At 34.9% G+C, this 16,257-nt stretch overlaps 2 protein-coding genes across 4 annotated transcripts; one reads left to right on the top strand and one right to left on the bottom strand.

Moving 5' to 3' along the window:
- The first annotated feature begins 717 nt into the window (after window positions 1–717).
- LOC126686623 (ankyrin repeat-containing protein At5g02620-like) lies at window positions 718–5,511 on the top strand. 2 transcript variants are annotated; one of them, XM_050380759.1, is made up of 4 exons: window positions 718–1,931; window positions 2,679–3,088; window positions 4,155–5,040; window positions 5,188–5,511. In XM_050380759.1, the coding sequence occupies exons 1-3, from the start codon at window positions 1,280–1,282 to the stop codon at window positions 5,013–5,015; spliced, it is 1,923 nt and encodes a 640-aa protein (XP_050236716.1). In that variant the 5' UTR covers window positions 718–1,279; the 3' UTR covers window positions 5,016–5,040; window positions 5,188–5,511. The 2 variants fall into 2 exon arrangements, with proteins under 2 accessions (XP_050236716.1, XP_050236715.1); XM_050380758.1 differs by having other exon boundaries at window positions 4,155–5,511.
- A 175-nt stretch (window positions 5,512–5,686) lies between these two features.
- On the bottom strand, window positions 5,687–11,585 carry LOC126686621 (type I inositol polyphosphate 5-phosphatase 12-like). 2 transcript variants are annotated; one of them, XM_050380757.2, is made up of 11 exons: window positions 10,607–11,585; window positions 10,128–10,380; window positions 9,211–10,042; window positions 8,970–9,094; window positions 8,578–8,662; window positions 8,320–8,479; window positions 8,177–8,217; window positions 7,716–7,983; window positions 7,516–7,639; window positions 6,952–7,312; window positions 5,687–6,391 (listed from the first exon to the last, which is right to left on the bottom strand). In XM_050380757.2, exons 1-11 carry the CDS (start codon window positions 11,451–11,453, stop codon window positions 6,029–6,031), a joined length of 3,459 nt encoding a protein of 1,152 aa, XP_050236714.1. In that variant the 5' UTR covers window positions 11,454–11,585; the 3' UTR covers window positions 5,687–6,028. The 2 variants fall into 2 exon arrangements, with proteins under 2 accessions (XP_050236714.1, XP_050236713.1); XM_050380756.2 differs by having other exon boundaries at window positions 8,177–8,479.
- Window positions 11,586–16,257: the final 4,672 nt, after the last annotated feature.

Below are 16,257 nucleotides of genomic sequence, written 5' to 3'. Positions count from 1 at the left end.
ATCATGGTAAAAACGAAAAAATATTATAAGGTGGAGTTTTTTTAAGTAATTAGGCTAAAGATAAAAATACATGAAACTCAATATAAATTTTGCCATATTTTAAAATTTATGAAAGAAATAGTACTCGAGATCAAGATAATAATTATACCTTAAAAGAAAAACTAAAATCATAACAACCATAAAAAGTGGTTGTCCCTACCAATTTTGCCTGTTTTAGTTTGGACACTACCAAGATTCAGTTTTATTACAATCACAGTTTTCCATTTTATTTTTATTAAGTTTTTTTTTGAAAATATTTTTATTAAGTTGATGTATAGTTTTTTAATAATATTTCAAAAAATTAAAAATAAAACAAATAAAATTTATTACCCAAATAACTTTTAATTTTCTCAGTGGGATCATACATTTTTTTAATCCCTTATAACAAATTAACAATGGCTTCATTCTTATCAAAAAAAAACAATGGCTTCATAGTTCATGCTTTATTACTTGACAAAAAGCAGAAAAGAATTGCCAAATAATCAAACATTTTAAAAAATAATAATTCCCCAGCATTTAATTTTTTTTTTGGTGACGAGTAATTTTACTGAGCCGAAACTTAATATTTTTGTTAATTCCGAGATGTGAACCGTCCGCAAGCCCACATACCCTATAATTCCGGACTGTAATGGCCGGCATTTAACTTTAATTTACATTTTCTGATAAAATCATAAAAAAAAACAAAAAACAAAAAGTAGGAAATTGCTTTTTAAACAAATCAAATCACAGAAGAGGTTTGCTGATATATCCTACTGTGTCACCTTCTTGCTACAAATGGAAGTTAGGATTTGAACTTCTTTCAACTTGTTTTTCCTGGGTTTCATAATCTGGGTGTAATTAATCTCATACAAAAGCTTATGTCTTTGAGTTCAGTGTAAGGTATTATGTATATTGAACTTCCAATTTTTTAATCTTGTTGATGGAGTCTTATGTTTGATTGATGATCAGCTTGTGGAATCTAAGTTTGTTTTGTGATTTCTGGTGACTATTTCATGTAAATTTGGCTTCTTTGAGTCTATAGGTTTGAATTTGAAACCCAAGAATTAAGCTTTCAAGTGATTTCTGGATGTTATTGTTACTGTGATGTGCTGATTGAGGATGATTTTGATCTATAATGGAAAAGGAGATGAAATTTGTGGGTAATTCGACTGAAAGATTGGGGATTTTGTTATAGACAAGTGATTATTTTCTGATGTTTTAGTTGGTAGAATTTTATTGTAGTGAGGTACTGTGTATAATCATGGAGAAACAACAAAGTTTGAAGGGAAGAACCATGGGAAAACAGGTTAGTTTTAAGGGAAGAACAATGGAGAAACAGGTGAGTTTTAGTGCAAAAACAATGGAGAAACAAGTAAGTTTTAAGGGGAAAACAATGGAGAAACAGGTAAGTTTTAAACAAAAAGTGATGGAGAAACTCCCAAGTTTTAATGGTGTTACTGAAAATTCATCGACTTCACGTGGATTGATGGAAAAACATCCTAGTTTCCGTGGTGCACTGGAGAAACAGAAGAGTTTTCGTGGTTTTGTGGAGAGACAGAAGAGTTTTCGAGTTATAATGGAAAGGCAGCTTAGTTTTATAGGTGGTGGTGGTGAGAAGAAGAAGAACAAGGAATCACCTGGAAAACGAGGTGATTCGCAAATTCATTTGGCAGCTCGCGCTGGGAATTTGAGTAGAGTCAGAGAGATTCTTCAAAGTTGTGATCCTAATGAGGCGAATGATCTGTTGGCAATTCAAAATCAGGAAGGAGAAACTCCCCTCTATGCCGCAGCAGAGAACGGACATGTGGGAGTTGTGGTAGAGATGTTGGAATACATGAACCTCGAGACTGCGTCCATTCCTGCTAGGAATGGATATGACCCATTCCATATTGCAGCTAAGCAGGGTCATCTTGGTAAGACTTAATCTGATTCGACATATAATACCATTTTATCTGTTAATAGTCTTTCATGAAGTGAGAAAACGTGGTTCTGATTCGTACCAAATGTGGAACACTTGAAATTTGGAAATGAAAACATTTTCCTATGATTGGATTTTTGAAATATGATTTTCTGATTTCAATGGAATGCAAATGCTATATCAACTATAATCGCTTAGTGGGTTGCTGTTATTTCCTAAACCTACATTTGATGCAAGAAAGGCAAGGTTACTTTTGGCCCTTATGCTCAAGAATTTTTCTAGATTGTGGACTCACCATTGCTTCCCATTATGTATTTTAGAAATATTGCTAGCTTCAAGTGCGTTTTTTAATCTGTTTCTCAATTTAATGAACTCACAGTTGCTTATATTTTGTTCTAGAAAAGAGCTGCATTATAATGGTTATTTAATTTGTCATATGATAAGTTCATTACTCTTGTTTCATTGATGAAGGTTAAAACAATAATAAGGCAATTCCTGATCCAAACATTATTTCCATTGGCAGTTCTGCATGGTTGACCACCTTAATTAATTTCTTCTGTAGTAAAGTGTAACTGTAGTCTTATTCTGATCTGTAATGAGAGATATGTGATAATTAAGCAAGCAACGGGCACATTTTTCTGCCTTTTCTGTCTGCAATTCAAGATTATGTGTTCTAGTTATTGAACATTAAATTTTGGTTTTGTTCATTGCTTCTGATATTCTTTGCATTTACATCTTGCAGATGTGTTGAATGAACTTTTGCAAGTGTTCCCCAATTTGGCCATGACCACAGATTTGACCTGTACAACCGCCTTGCATACAGCTGCCACCCAAGGTCATATAGATGTGGTCAATCTTCTCCTGGAAACGGATTCAAATCTGGCTAAAATTGCCCGTAATAATGGTAAGACCGCTCTCCATTCAGCTGCAAGGATGGGCCATGTGGAAGTTGTAAGGTCCCTCCTGACCAAGGATCCAAGCACTGGCCTACGAACAGATAAAAAAGGACAAGCTGCACTGCACATGGCTGTTAAGGGTCAAAATAAGGAAATTGTAATGGAGTTGCTAAAGCCTGACCCTGCTGTGTTGAGCTTGGCAGATAATAAAGGAAACACAGCATTGCATATCGCCACAATGAAGATTCGTACACAGGTGCATATCCATTTCTTTAGCCTTCATTCTTGTAAATTAGTTAATGAAATGTTAGAAGCTTTACACCTGCCAATAACTTACTGTAGTAAAGTTTGTTTCACCGCATTTTGTGAAGAATTTCCTATAGTAATACATAAAATCTGCTGAAAAATGCAACTTGAGAAGGGTGGCAGAAATATTTGCCACTGACTATGCTTTAAACCATATGGTGGGATTTTGAAATTTAAGAGTTCATAATTTTAATCCATTAAGCTCTAATTTGGCTAATGAAACCAAAAACTATTGCTTTGTATAAATTTATGGCTTGCTTTGTCTGTTTTGCTTTTCTGGCTTGGGGAAATATTGGGAATAGAATAAGAAATGTTTATTGGCCACAAAGCAGCAAAGAGCAGTTTGGACCCCTGACTATTTGAAGGCTTTCTCTTAGCATCTACAGTTTTCATGGTTGCATGCGAACCTGTTGTTGATTTTTCATTCCCTTAATTAGCCTTGCTCATTTAGAACCTCTTCAATATTCATAACTCATAAGACAAACGTGTAGGATCTGCAGCACACAGCTTGTATTATAAGAAGGAAGATTTGTTGTTTGAGATCATATCTCAAATTATGAGTGAAAAAATCATACTAATGCGCCAATCCTCAAGAGGGAAATAGATCAAACAACAATATTTATCCACCACAAATGGTTGTAGGAGCTATTGTGTCAGCATCTTGCCTTCATGGTGAAAGTTGCATTTTATTTTGGTCAAAAAATATCGGAAGAGACTAATTGGTCAAACCTTCAAATTACACTGCATTTTTTGCCCTTTTCTTGCTTTGCAACCCTTCTATTAGTTTAATTACAGAAAATTGATAGTTAAGAAATTGTAGGATGGGATAGCTATTCTGGGCAGAATTTATTAGAAACAATTCTAGATAATGGATTTGTTTTATACTAAAGTAATTTTGAATTATTTTGATTATGAGCTTCTTATTTCCTTTTCTATTATCTAATGCTATAGTTAGATAATTCGCATTCGTAACTTTATTCTTTATGGAGATTCAATTTCACTTTATGCAATTGCAGAATGTACGTTGCTTGTTATCAGTTGAGGGTATCGATGTAAATGCAATTAACAAAGCTGGAGAGACCCCACTTGACATTGCAGAAAAACTCAGTAATCCCGACATTATTTCCATTTTAAAGGAAGCAAGAGCTGTCAATTCTAAGGATCTTGGAAAACCACAAAATCCTGCAAAGCAACTTAAGCAGACAGTAAGTGACATAAAACATGACGTCCAGTCCCAGCTTCAGCAGACCCGTAAAACTGGCTTTAGGGTGCAGAAGATTGCTAAAAGATTGCAGAAGCTGCACATTAATGGTCTCAACAATGCTATAAACTCTGCAACTGTTGTTGCTGTACTCATAGCGACTGTTGCTTTTGCGGCCATTTTCACTGTGCCTGGCCAATATGAAGAAAATAAAGTAAAAGGCACATCTCTTGGGCAAGCCCATATAGCAGAAAATCCAGCTTTCTTAGCCTTCTTTGTTTTTGACAGCTTAGCATTGTTCATCTCTCTTGCTGTTGTCGTGGTCCAAACATCTGTTGTTGTGATTGAACCGAAGGCAAAGAAACAGCTTGTGTTTTTTATAAACAAACTCATGTGGCTTGCTTGCCTCTTCATTTCAATCTCATTTATTTCTCTCACTTATGTAGTCGTGGGGGTGAAGTACAGGTGGCTTGCTATTTATGCAACAGTTGTAGGGGGATCAATCATGCTTACTACAATCGGCTCCATGTGCTATTGCGTGGTTTTGCATAGAATGGAGGACTCAAGATTGAGGAGTATAAGAAAAGATAGTCGACACGATTCTTACCCTAGGTCAATGGTATCAGATCAGGAGATACTGGACAGCGAATTTAATAAGAGGATGTATGCAGTATAAGGACATCAGAGGGATAACGGAACAAGTACGAATTTTCTGGCTTCTTATATTCATCATCTACTTTATGAGGCTCGTATCTCATATACTTGCAAAATTTTGCTTGTAAAAAGTTAACCTGAGGTGTTGCTTTGTTGATATAATATGAAGTTATGAATAGATTATTCTGCTGCAGCAACGCAAAGGCGGTTGTCATCTGCTCATCCTTAATATACCGGAATTTAACCTTGATAAGGACTGCCAGTATCATACAGTTGGTTGTTCCTTCGACATCTGTTCGATGATGAATTGCGCGACTATCTGAATCTGTTGTACAACTAGTTATTACAAATTTGATCAAAGCTTAAAAGCACAAAAGATATCAACTACAGAAGACAAATATATCCTTATATATTCACTGTCTGTAGACTCTGTATTGTTTTGTATATCTAAAGCTAATCGGTTATTATGTTAAGAATTCATGTTCTTGAATAATGAAAGTATAGAATAAATTTTTGAATTACTGGTGCTATTGGTCGATGCAATTCACTTTATGTAATGCGGAGTGAATAGAAGGAGCATTGCAAATTCTGCATAATGATTAGGAACTCGCAGTCGCGTTCTTTCTCAAATTCAGCATATATGTCAAGGCGGAGTGCGTTCAGGTAAGTTTCAGCAACTGTAGAATATTTCAATTTACAAGAGAAATAGTTCTAATTTAATTCTGTAGAAAGCTATACGTTGGAGCATATTTGCTGCAATTTTTTAAAAAACCAACTAAATCAAGAATCATACAAATAACTTCAACTACAAATCTTGACTGGAAAAGGTAAAAAGGAAAAGAATTCAAGTATAAGAATAGGTGGCTGATGATAAACATATTGAACCTGTTGTAGAGCAAATGAACAGAGATCATCATGCATCATGAGTATTTACATCAATACTGTAGCACCCGTAGAGTTTCCGAGTTCTGTCTGTAATGATGATGCATCTGTATCTGCTTCCTTTTTTTTTACTATCAGCCTTATGGTTGAGATTCAAAATTTACGTGAATTTCGATGTTCATCAGCAGTATCAGATGAGTTGCTCAATTGCTGCCTGAGTTCAGAGCGGTGGTTGTGATTACCAGATTGGTTTTTCTTGGAATTGTTCAGTTTTGTGTCAATGCGCACAGCCTTAGCTGAGAAACAGTGGCGGACATGGATTTTGTGACTTTTGATATGTGTTGAGCTACTACCTTGGATAATCACAACTAAAATCACTTCCTTATCTCGTGTGTCTTCACACCACCAGTTCTGCGGAATGCCATCGACAAATTCTTCTAAGGTATGGAATTCTTCATGATGTACTGAAACTTCTGCAAATTGATCTGGTTTGATTACGCCAGCAGCGGGTGTGACCTGTTTTGAGGATTACACAAGAAATTAAGTGTTAATAGATGTTTGCTAGGTTGCAACGAAATAGAAATGCGAAAACACGAAAACAGGTAGAGAAAAATAGTGTTTTGGAGAGCTTCCACATATAAAATAAAGTTTCAAGTTTAAACTGGGGTTTCTGAAACATTTTCATATTTCAGAACGCAGAAAACGTAAATAGAATGAAGTTTACGTGCATCATAGGTTTGGGGGTGTGCATCTGGTTGAATTAAATTTTTTACAGTTTCTCTATAAAAGCAAATGAAACTAGTCCGTTTGTTCAGTTTTTCTTGATTCAGTTTGCACTAAAACGGAATTGAAGTACTTTTACTTTCAAAACTGAACCGAACAGAAAACCCGATTTCTTATTTGTATTTCAAACTGAATCAAACGGGATTTGTTTGTTCCACTATTTGATTTAGTTTGATTTTCGCACACTCTAGTAGGTTGTGTAAGGTCCGACAGCTTGAGTACGGGCGATGAACCTTACATTTATAGTCAAATTATTAGTGAAAGCAAGTGAGATACTATAGTAGAGAAGCTACCTCGAGCCATCGAGGAAAGCCGTAGGAGCCTCTAGGACGGTACTCATCCTCGTCTCCGTCATCCTTGATGGCGTATTGACCTTCACAAATAACTTTAAATATAGCTTCCTCCTTGAGGCACTTGTTGCTAATGCGCAGAATGGAGGTGTCCTGGTTCTGAAGAACAATGTTGTTGGTGCTTACACTGGTTTCTGGAATATAATGTGCTTCTTCAAGCAAAGACCTCACTTTCTCATTAGACCTTATAATTTCTCCAAACTCTTGTCTTCTCACTGATCTGTCAACATGTGCAATCTGCATATTGAACTTGCACCGAACCGGTTTGTGATCGCTCTCCGTAACGTCCATGCAAGCCTCATACCTTGAACACATGAAATGTCGAAATAAGAAACGGCAAAATAGAGAACAGTGAAATTACATTTTTATAGAAATAAGTTATAAATATAGAGTTTTGATGTTTTAGAAGCATTTTTTACACTAGGAATGAAATGCTGAAATGTAAGTTTCGTCAAGTTCACGTGCAATATAAGTTAGAATAACAATATCGTATAATTTGAAACATACTGTAAAATTGATGTGACTATTGGACACTCTAAGCTGCAATCAGAAACTGAAGACGCCCGGTTATCTCGATATATAATTCGATCACACCAAGCTGGTATACGCTTTTTCTCTCCGGAATCGTATCCTGCAAAGATGTAATTTAGCAGAATACTGAAAATTGCTTCATAGACATAAACCGTTATGACCGGAAAGAATTTTACCTCCTAATCCTGGTTGGTTTCTTTCAAATTTGTAAGTAGGAGGGAATCTGATGAGAGCCTCACGCATTCCTTGGAAAACTTTTCCTGTCTTCATTTCTGCTCTCAGCTGATCCTTTTCTCTAAGCCAATCAAAGCTTCTTTGCGAAACGAAGTCCCTTGCTTCATCGTATGATATACCGAAAAGCCGGTAGTTGAAATCACCTAAAAACACAACCATATCCGCCTCTGATAATTCAGGCTTTGAGTCCTCCGAGTTGGCGCTCACAGCCTGTGAAAACACCAAAAAATTCGTCTCAAAAGAGCAACAAATAAATAAATAATATGGATTTTACTATCAACTTGCCATCGGAAGTCTAATATTTATATACATTTGTCCATCATGTCATCCATAGACACAACCAATGTGATGGACAAAGTCTGTGTAAGAATTTGTCGAGATATAGATGAAAATGGAAACTTACGTTTGTGCCCTTGAGCATCTGATTGGCTGTGGAGACTCCGGCTGCAATAGAGAAGACGAATGGGAAGGCAGAAGTATAAAGCAGCCAAAATAAATAGGTGGAGAGGGCAAGAGAGCAACATAAAAATAAGAGTCGCACCATACCAGCTGCTGTAATGTGTGATGATCGACTGAACACCATCGATTTGAAAATGTGATCGAAATCAGCATTTCGACGATTTACTGCTTCCAGATGTGCTGCCAAGTGACAGTTCACAAAGCAAATTATCCTGTCAAGAACTCTAATCCTCAAACCTACACCTCCCTGCAAAGATTAACATCATTTAAAGCTATGTTTGTACCGAAAACGCTGAAACGAAATGACAAAATAATATTCTTTTATAGAAAATGAATTATGATAACCTTATTGCCAATTGCACGTCCAAATCCACATGGAACTGCTCCAGCATCAACATCCCCAACATGTGCTCTAAGATTCTTCCTCACCCTAATTAGGGACTCACCATTCATTTAAGTTGAAAAGAATGCCACTTAAGACTAAGGATGTCAAAACGAGTTAGTTGGCCGTGTTCGTATCATAACGACCCATTCAATTGACACGATTATGGTCAATACGAGCACAACTCGTTTAGCAATTGCGTCAATACAAACTCCAAAAATTAAACAGAATATGAGTCTCAAGCCATACAGCCTATTTAATCTGATGGTTCGATTATAAATCGTGTTCGCGTGTCATGCTCATTTTGACACCCCTGCTTAAGAAATGAGAATTAGAATTGATAGTAAGTACTTACCAAAGAGAAATAAGCAATCCTGCGAGTTGTCTAGAACCCATACGCTCGAAAGTTGTTCCCTCGTCTAATGCCTTGCCTATATTATCCAACCACCACTGCCCAACTGAGCTTCCTTCAAGTCCTACCTACAATCACAACATTATCATGTAATCAGACCATTACATATCCCGGTTAAATATTTTGCTGTTATCGAATATGATACTTTTACAAAACTATTGATAATGAAATTTGTGTTACTTACAGTTTCTTTAGCAGCAGACATAGCAAGAAAACCAGCTCCCATCTCAACTTCTTGCAACCCAACAACAATAATCCCCACATCCGAAGCAGTCGAACCTAACCATGCAGTAAGTGCATCCTGAGACGCTCGTCCTTGACCAACATTCCAAGTCCCAACTAAAATCCTGAAACAATCTCGTCTCGTGTATGCAACTTCTTTCTCCGCCAACTCTGATCGGATTATGTTATCCAGCGGCCCTGGCGACGTCAAGTTCCACCCCCGTATACCTCCGTGAGTCGCCAAGCTGAAAATATAACCGTTCCCAACGGCCAGTTTCAGGACAGGATTACTGTGAGATACCCAAACTGCAACCAAGTTTCCTTCAAGATCAAGAACTTGAACGATCCCACTCACGTATCCAACGTAAATCCTCGTCCCGAATGTGCAAAAACATTGAACTGTGGAGGAGTGGTGAGTGAAATCTTGGATTCGGTTTCCATTTCCATCCCATTGTACTAGTAATCCGTTTGAACAGCCGCTCCAGATCATTCCGTCCACGGTTAGGACTAATGCTTCGGTTCTTTTCGTGTCTTCTACGAAAGCTCCCGCCCCTCTGGTGGCGACGCGACGTACGGCGTCTGCTGCTCCCATTAAGGCATTACGTGATCGTTGAAGAAAGCCTTGAGATTTGTCCTTTTTTGATGCTGATACGAATTTTACCTTCATTTCGTCTTCGATTGGTTGATCTTGCTGTGATTGTGTTGATGATGATGACGACGATGATAGATCGACTCGGTTTTCGGTTTGGCCGTCGATGTTGAACACTCTCAGAAGCTCCTTTGTACGGGCATCCCTGCAGAATAAGCTTACATTTTAAACCGAAAACATACTTGAAATATAGGTACCGATCAGACAGTTTAATTCTAGCTTCTACATACCATAGAGAGAAGGAGAGAGGCTGAGCACACCAGACTTTAGCTCTAACATTATCAGACAACAAGCACTTGACATCAGAAGAAGAGATACTGGAGGCACCATTTACGGTCACTTGACTCCTCAGGTCAATGTGTGACCTCTCTACCAAGAGTGCAGCCATGTGTTTTTCCTCCGGTGATAGAGACAATGATTTCTCAATTGTTTCCCATGGCCATATCTTTATAGTCCCTCCCTCACCACCCGACCATAGATCACCTAAATCAACCGAAATAAAGGATCATTAGTAAAGAAAAAAAGATCTTGAAGAGCGAAATATACTAGTATTTGCTTTAAAAAGGTTAAATACTTTTGCGGTTATCTGATTATACTATTTTGACATGGCGATTATCGATATTCAAACATTTATTTTTCAAACAACGGAAGGTTATCCGATCAATTCAGGTTAATTTCCGGGCAAGAAAAGAGAAGATAATTAACTTACCATAAGCACTCATGACAATAGAAAGAACAGGACCTTTATGAGCCTGCCAAGACAAACCTTCCTTAAGAGGAGTATCAATGTCATCAAAAGAATGATCCATTTTCCATGACCTAATCTTGCCATCTTTATGTCCACTCCAGACCAATCTGTTAGCACTGTCAATGATCAAACACATTGTCGGAGAAGTATTCACCGACTCGTAAAACGGAGCTGCATCCTCATCTCCTCTCCTCACTCTACCTCCTAATCCACACCCTGCCTCATATGCATCATCAAATTTCCAAAACCTGATTCCGCATTCTTGACCCGCCCATAACTGCGTCTCCGTGCATGCAATGTTTCTCAGGAATTTACCCACTTGAGTCTCTCTCAGCGGGTGCGGTCTGAGCTCGAGGCAGGGCGGCCGTCCGGGGTGGACGGCCGCGCGTATCGGGGCTTTGAAGATCCCCGTACCTCCGCTAGCAATGAATTCAGGCAATGGTTGGAGTTGCTTAACCTCGTCGCGATCCGGCGGGACCTCCATGTTGAGGCTCATGGAGCGGAACTGCTCGTTATCCCCGGCGGAAGAGGAGGAGTTAATGGAGGTGGATGAATACGGGACGAAATTATCATCCTCGGAAGAGTCAAAGTTGTGATCGGAAGAACTGGTGGCTATTGGTATAGGAGGTGAGATGTTATCGAGGCTATGTTTTCTCATTTGGTGGTGGCGTTTGTGGGTGGTGGCACCGCCTGAGCTTGTCCGGAGCTGCTGGCTGTAATAGACCTTACGGGAAGTGGGTGGGGCATTATTATTCAAAGTGGACAACGGTTCTTTATCTTCTTCTTCCTCGATCCTGTCATCTTCCATTGTTGTTGATCTTGAAAATGTAAAAGAAAAAGAGTTATTTTGGGTTATGGAAGAGAAAGAAAGAGTCTAAGGAGAGATCCGAAAGAAGTGAAGGTATTGTTGTATTGCAGAGAGGAAGAGGAATTAGCGCCAAGAGATGGATGATCTTTAATTCTATATATAGAATAAATTTAAACTTACTTTCTTACTTTTAGTTCAGGGCTAACTTCGTCATTTTATTATCAAAATATTAAATTATACATTTTTCCATAATACTTAATTGAATTTTTTTTTTCTAATTAATGCGGCTCATATATGATTATACATGTTCATGGGTTTGGGTACCCGGCTCATCCGCCCAGGCCCGTCCTCATAGAGCCGGGCTTGGACACCAATATTTGGTCTCAAGCCCGGTCCGAGTCCGAGCCCGAAAAAACCCGCTTTTTTATGAGCGGACATGGACTTTCAATATCGTAAAAAAATCAACGTAAGCCCATTCAAGCCCGACCCGAGCCCGTAAAAATAGTGTATTAGGGCCGGGTTTGGATAGCATATTTAAGGGACGATGACAAAAGTATTTAAAATTTTAAAAAAATTTACAAAAGTATCTGTAAACTTTTTTATTTACAAAAATATCGATTGATTTAAAATTAATTACAAAACTACCAAAAAATAAAAATTATTTACAAAAGTACGATGTGTATAATGCCGGTATAATTATGGTATAATTTCGAAATATAAAAACTATAAATCAGATAATTTAAAAATAGTTTTTGGTTTATTATTAATATAATTTCAGTATATTTTCGGTATATTGATTATAAAATTTTAACATGTATAATTTTTTTTATATGTATTTTTCACTACTAGTTTCGGATTACGTGCTATGCACGTGGCTCGTAACGTAACTTCTCAATGAATATATTAGTAAATTTATTATAATTATATCAATTTTTTATTTATAATTAATGTTAAATTAGTTAAGAATTTTTGTAAAAGTAAATATAATATATTCGGTTATTAAATTTTCTTTTTTTGGTTTTATGTTAACTATAATTAAATAATTAATTTAATTTTATTAATAATATTTTTAAAAATAAATAAGATGGAAATTTAAATAATAATATATTGACCAAATACAGTATTTTAATTTTGTAGTTCAATCAAATTAAAAGATAGGTATTCCTACTAATTTGGAGACAATTTAGCAATTTTTTACATACTAAAAATTAAATTGGAGATAATTTAGCTACCTATTCTAATCAGGACTTTAATTATAATAGTGATTAATTAAATACTAATTAATTAATGACTATAAAACCTTTATTTAATAGTGAACTGAAAAGGATTATTCAGTAAATTTGCATGTCCCCCCCTCCATCCGTGCTTTTATATATAATATAGATAGTTGGTAATGAATTAGAGAATTTGTATATTGTTGGTATAATTTTAGTATATTGTTAGTTTACTTTTTAGTATATGATGTGGTGTAATATTGGTATAATAATAAAATTTCAGCATATTTTGATGTATATACTCTTAGTGTACTGCTGGTATAATTTTGGTATATTATTAATTTAATTTTTAGTATAGGATTTGATGTAATTTCGGTAAATTTTTATTTAATATTAATAAAATCTCAGTATGCATAATGTTGGTATAATTTTGGTATAATTTATTAGTATACTAACATTATACCCGCAGTATACACCGTATGTTTGTAATTATTATTTTTTTAGTACTTTTGTAAATATTTTTAGGATTTTTATAAATGCAAAAGTCAACATGTAGTTTTGTAATTATTTTCATTCTTTTTGGTAAATGGTGTAATTTTCTCTATATTTAAAGCCCGAACCGGACTTGAGCGGACTTGGGTTTGCCGTTAAAAAAGTCAAGCCCGTCTAAGCCCGGCCCGAACTCGTAAAAATAGTGTATTAGGGCCGGGTTTGGGTAGTATATTTGAAGCACAAACTGGGCTTGGACGGGCTTGGGTTGCTTTTAAAAAAGTCAAGCTCAACCCGAGCCCGTCTAAACTCGGCCCATTAACAGGTAGGGGTGTGCATCGGTCAGTTCGGTCACCGAACCGAACCAAAACCGAATTAACCGAACCCGAAATGTTAGAAATTTCAAAACCAAAACCGAACCGAATTACATTGAAACCGAACCGAAACCAAACCGAAAATATTTCGGTTCGGTCGGTTATTTCGGTTAACCGAAATAACCAAATTTTATTAAAATTAATTATTAAAAAATAAAAAATAAAATAAAAAACAATAATTTTAATACTAATTTATAATTTAAGTACATTTTGAGGTGTTTTAGTAACTAAATTCTAAAAAAATTACAAAATTACCTTAACTTTTTTTAAAAAAATACAAAAATAACACAATTAATATATATAATTCGGTTATTTCGGTCGGTTCGGTTAATTCGGAAATTCCATCACCAAAACCGATCCGAACCGAATTAACCAAACTTTTTAAAAATGAAAATCGAAACCGAACCGAATTAACCAAAAACCGAACCAAATTAAAATTTCGGTTTGGTTCGGTCGGTTAATTCGGTTTTAACCGAATACTGCACACCCCTATTAACAGGTCTCTATATGATAGACAAGATAAGGGTGCGAACATAACAAGCGAAACAGGATTGACTGATCTAATTTGGTTAATTCGATTAATTTTTTTTAATTAATTTGGTCGATTTGATTTGTAAAAAAAATTAGTTTGATTACGGTTAAGAGTTTTACAATTTTAGTTAACCTAATAATTTTTTTCTTTTTATAGTTATTCTTAATATTATTATCAGTTTAGCCGAATAAACTGACAAATTCGTTCAATTTGGTTTTATGTTTGAAAGTTTTTGGCGATTTTTAGTTAATTCAATTTTAATTAATTAAAGGTCAAACCCTAAAAAAATACCACACCTTTGCGACTTTTGTCAGTTATGATCAAATCTTTTAAAATCGGCAAATATTATCCACTTTTGCATATTATGTTTCTTTTATAGTCATTTTTGAATTGGTTTATTTTTTGCCAGCATGTCGGCCACATTAGATCTGACTCAGCAAAACGACGTCAGATCAAATTAAAGGTGTTTGGCTATATTTGATAAAACATGTAAACGGTTTGTTTATAGAGAAAATTACCTAGTGTACTCCTTTTTTCCAAATCTTTACAAACATTATCTACCTAAACTTTAGTTTTCAAGCGTGCGCTTTTTTTAATTCTTTCTTTTCATTTTTACTCTTTTTTCCAGCTTGTCAATTATGTGTGTTGTTCTTCTCCATTATCTTCTCTATTTCTTTTTATCAATTGCTTTTCTCTTTTCTCTTTTCTCTTATTATTTCAAAAAATCAAAAAACAATTTACACTCTTACTCATTGATTTATATTTTGAATTGAATCTCAATACAGATTTTTAATTATTTTTCCAAAGCTAGATTTTATATTTTTTTTATATTGCCGCACTGATTCTTCCAGTCTCCACCACATTAAGCAAACTCATGCTTACTCTATTATTAATGGCGCCACAAATAGAGTTAAGAGAGTATGTATGTTCTTTGTGAAAGCTTCAAAGATGTAAAAAAATAATTTCTCCAGCTTTATCATACTTTACTATGCTCTAGAATTAGATGATTGAAGGGTTTAATAAGATGGGTCACTTTGATTTTGTTTTGTTGTTTATTTTAAAATGTTAAAAAAAGATGTTGATTTGTGGAGCTTTTCTTGATAAATATACTTTTCCTCGTGTGATTTGTGCTTGTGGCCGAACAATGAATTACTTGCTATGGTGGTTCATGATATGATGTTGTCCATAAAATTTGATGTGGATGAGTTTGTAGGTAGTTCCTTAACTGAATTGTATTTTGAGAATGATTGTATAAAAGATGCGTACCTTATGTTTGATGAAATGCCAAAAAAATATTGAATTTTGTGAAAATTATGTTTAGTGATTTTGTGAAATGTGAAGAGCTGAATAATGCGTAAAAGGTATTGCATCATCAACTATTAGTAATTCTTTAGTTAAAACTTAAAACGTGTTGCATTTCAATCTATCTTCATAAAATTATTTGACGATGAAATACAATTTTCTAAAAATCAGTTGACAAGGATAATAAATGGATGAATATGAGTATTTTTTTTCTAATGAGAAGAGAATATGACATAGTACCGAAGTTCCCCACATTATAAAGGAATTCGTAAATGAAAAACTTGAACAACTAATGAGCAACCGAAAAACAACTGATGAGCAACAAAAAAGCAACTAATAAGCAGCAAAAAAAGAGCAACCAAAATGCAACTACCGAGCAACCGAAAAATAACTACCGAGCAACTAAAATGCAAGTGAAGCTAATATGAATATCAAAAATATTTTTGCATAGAGATATTACTGCTTGTGAAATTAAAATGTTAAGCAATTTTTTACACTTAAATCATAACATATCTTTTTTTTTAAAGAAATTTATTTGTCGAAAAATAAAAAATTACAGCGTAAGCGTGAAGGAAAAGATAGAAGATAAATATTAAATTATAATTTGTACTTTCCGCATTTCATTTTTTTTCTTAAACATCACCTTTAAAAAGAATATAATTTTGAAAGTTTATTCTATTAACAATATACAAAACTAGTCGTAATCCCGCGCATTTCCGCGAATCTAATTGAAATATTAATTTTTAAAGCAAAATTCATACAAATAATAATAAAAATAATTTGTGAATTATTAAGATAAAAAAATTTATTCTAATAATGCTAGTAATTTGTTATTTTAAAGTATTGAATATATGAGACATTTTTTGTATTTTATTTTTTTATAAATTTTTTGT

Source organism: Mercurialis annua, linkage group LG6, assembly GCF_937616625.2.
Source record: "Mercurialis annua linkage group LG6, ddMerAnnu1.2, whole genome shotgun sequence".
NCBI lineage: Eukaryota > Viridiplantae > Streptophyta > Magnoliopsida > Malpighiales > Euphorbiaceae > Mercurialis > Mercurialis annua.
The sequence above is the reverse complement of the archived record's forward strand: the minus strand, read 5'-3'. Positions and strand labels throughout refer to the sequence as shown.

What these genes read in the sequence shown, in the direction of transcription:
- LOC126686623 (XM_050380759.1), top strand. Translation starts at nt 1,280, where the DNA reads ATGGAGAAACAACAAAGTTTGAAGGGAAGAACCATGGGAAAACAGGTT. An exon ending in AGCTAAGCAGGGTCATCTTG is followed by an intron (nt 1,932 to 2,678) that starts GTAAGACTTAAT and finishes TACATCTTGCAG; the next exon opens with ATGTGTTGAATGAACTTTTG. An exon ending in CAATGAAGATTCGTACACAG is followed by an intron (nt 3,089 to 4,154) that starts GTGCATATCCAT and finishes ATGCAATTGCAG; the next exon opens with AATGTACGTTGCTTGTTATC.
- LOC126686621 (XM_050380756.2), bottom strand. Translation starts at nt 11,453, where the DNA reads ATGGAAGATGACAGGATCGAGGAAGAAGAAGATAAAGAACCGTTGTCC. An exon ending in GACGTGCAATTGGCAATAAG is followed by an intron (nt 8,480 to 8,577) that starts GTTATCATAATT and finishes TAATCTTTGCAG; the next exon opens with GGAGGTGTAGGTTTGAGGAT. An exon ending in GCTTTCCTCGATGGCTCGAG is followed by an intron (nt 6,392 to 6,951) that starts GTAGCTTCTCTA and finishes TCCTCAAAACAG; the next exon opens with GTCACACCCGCTGCTGGCGT.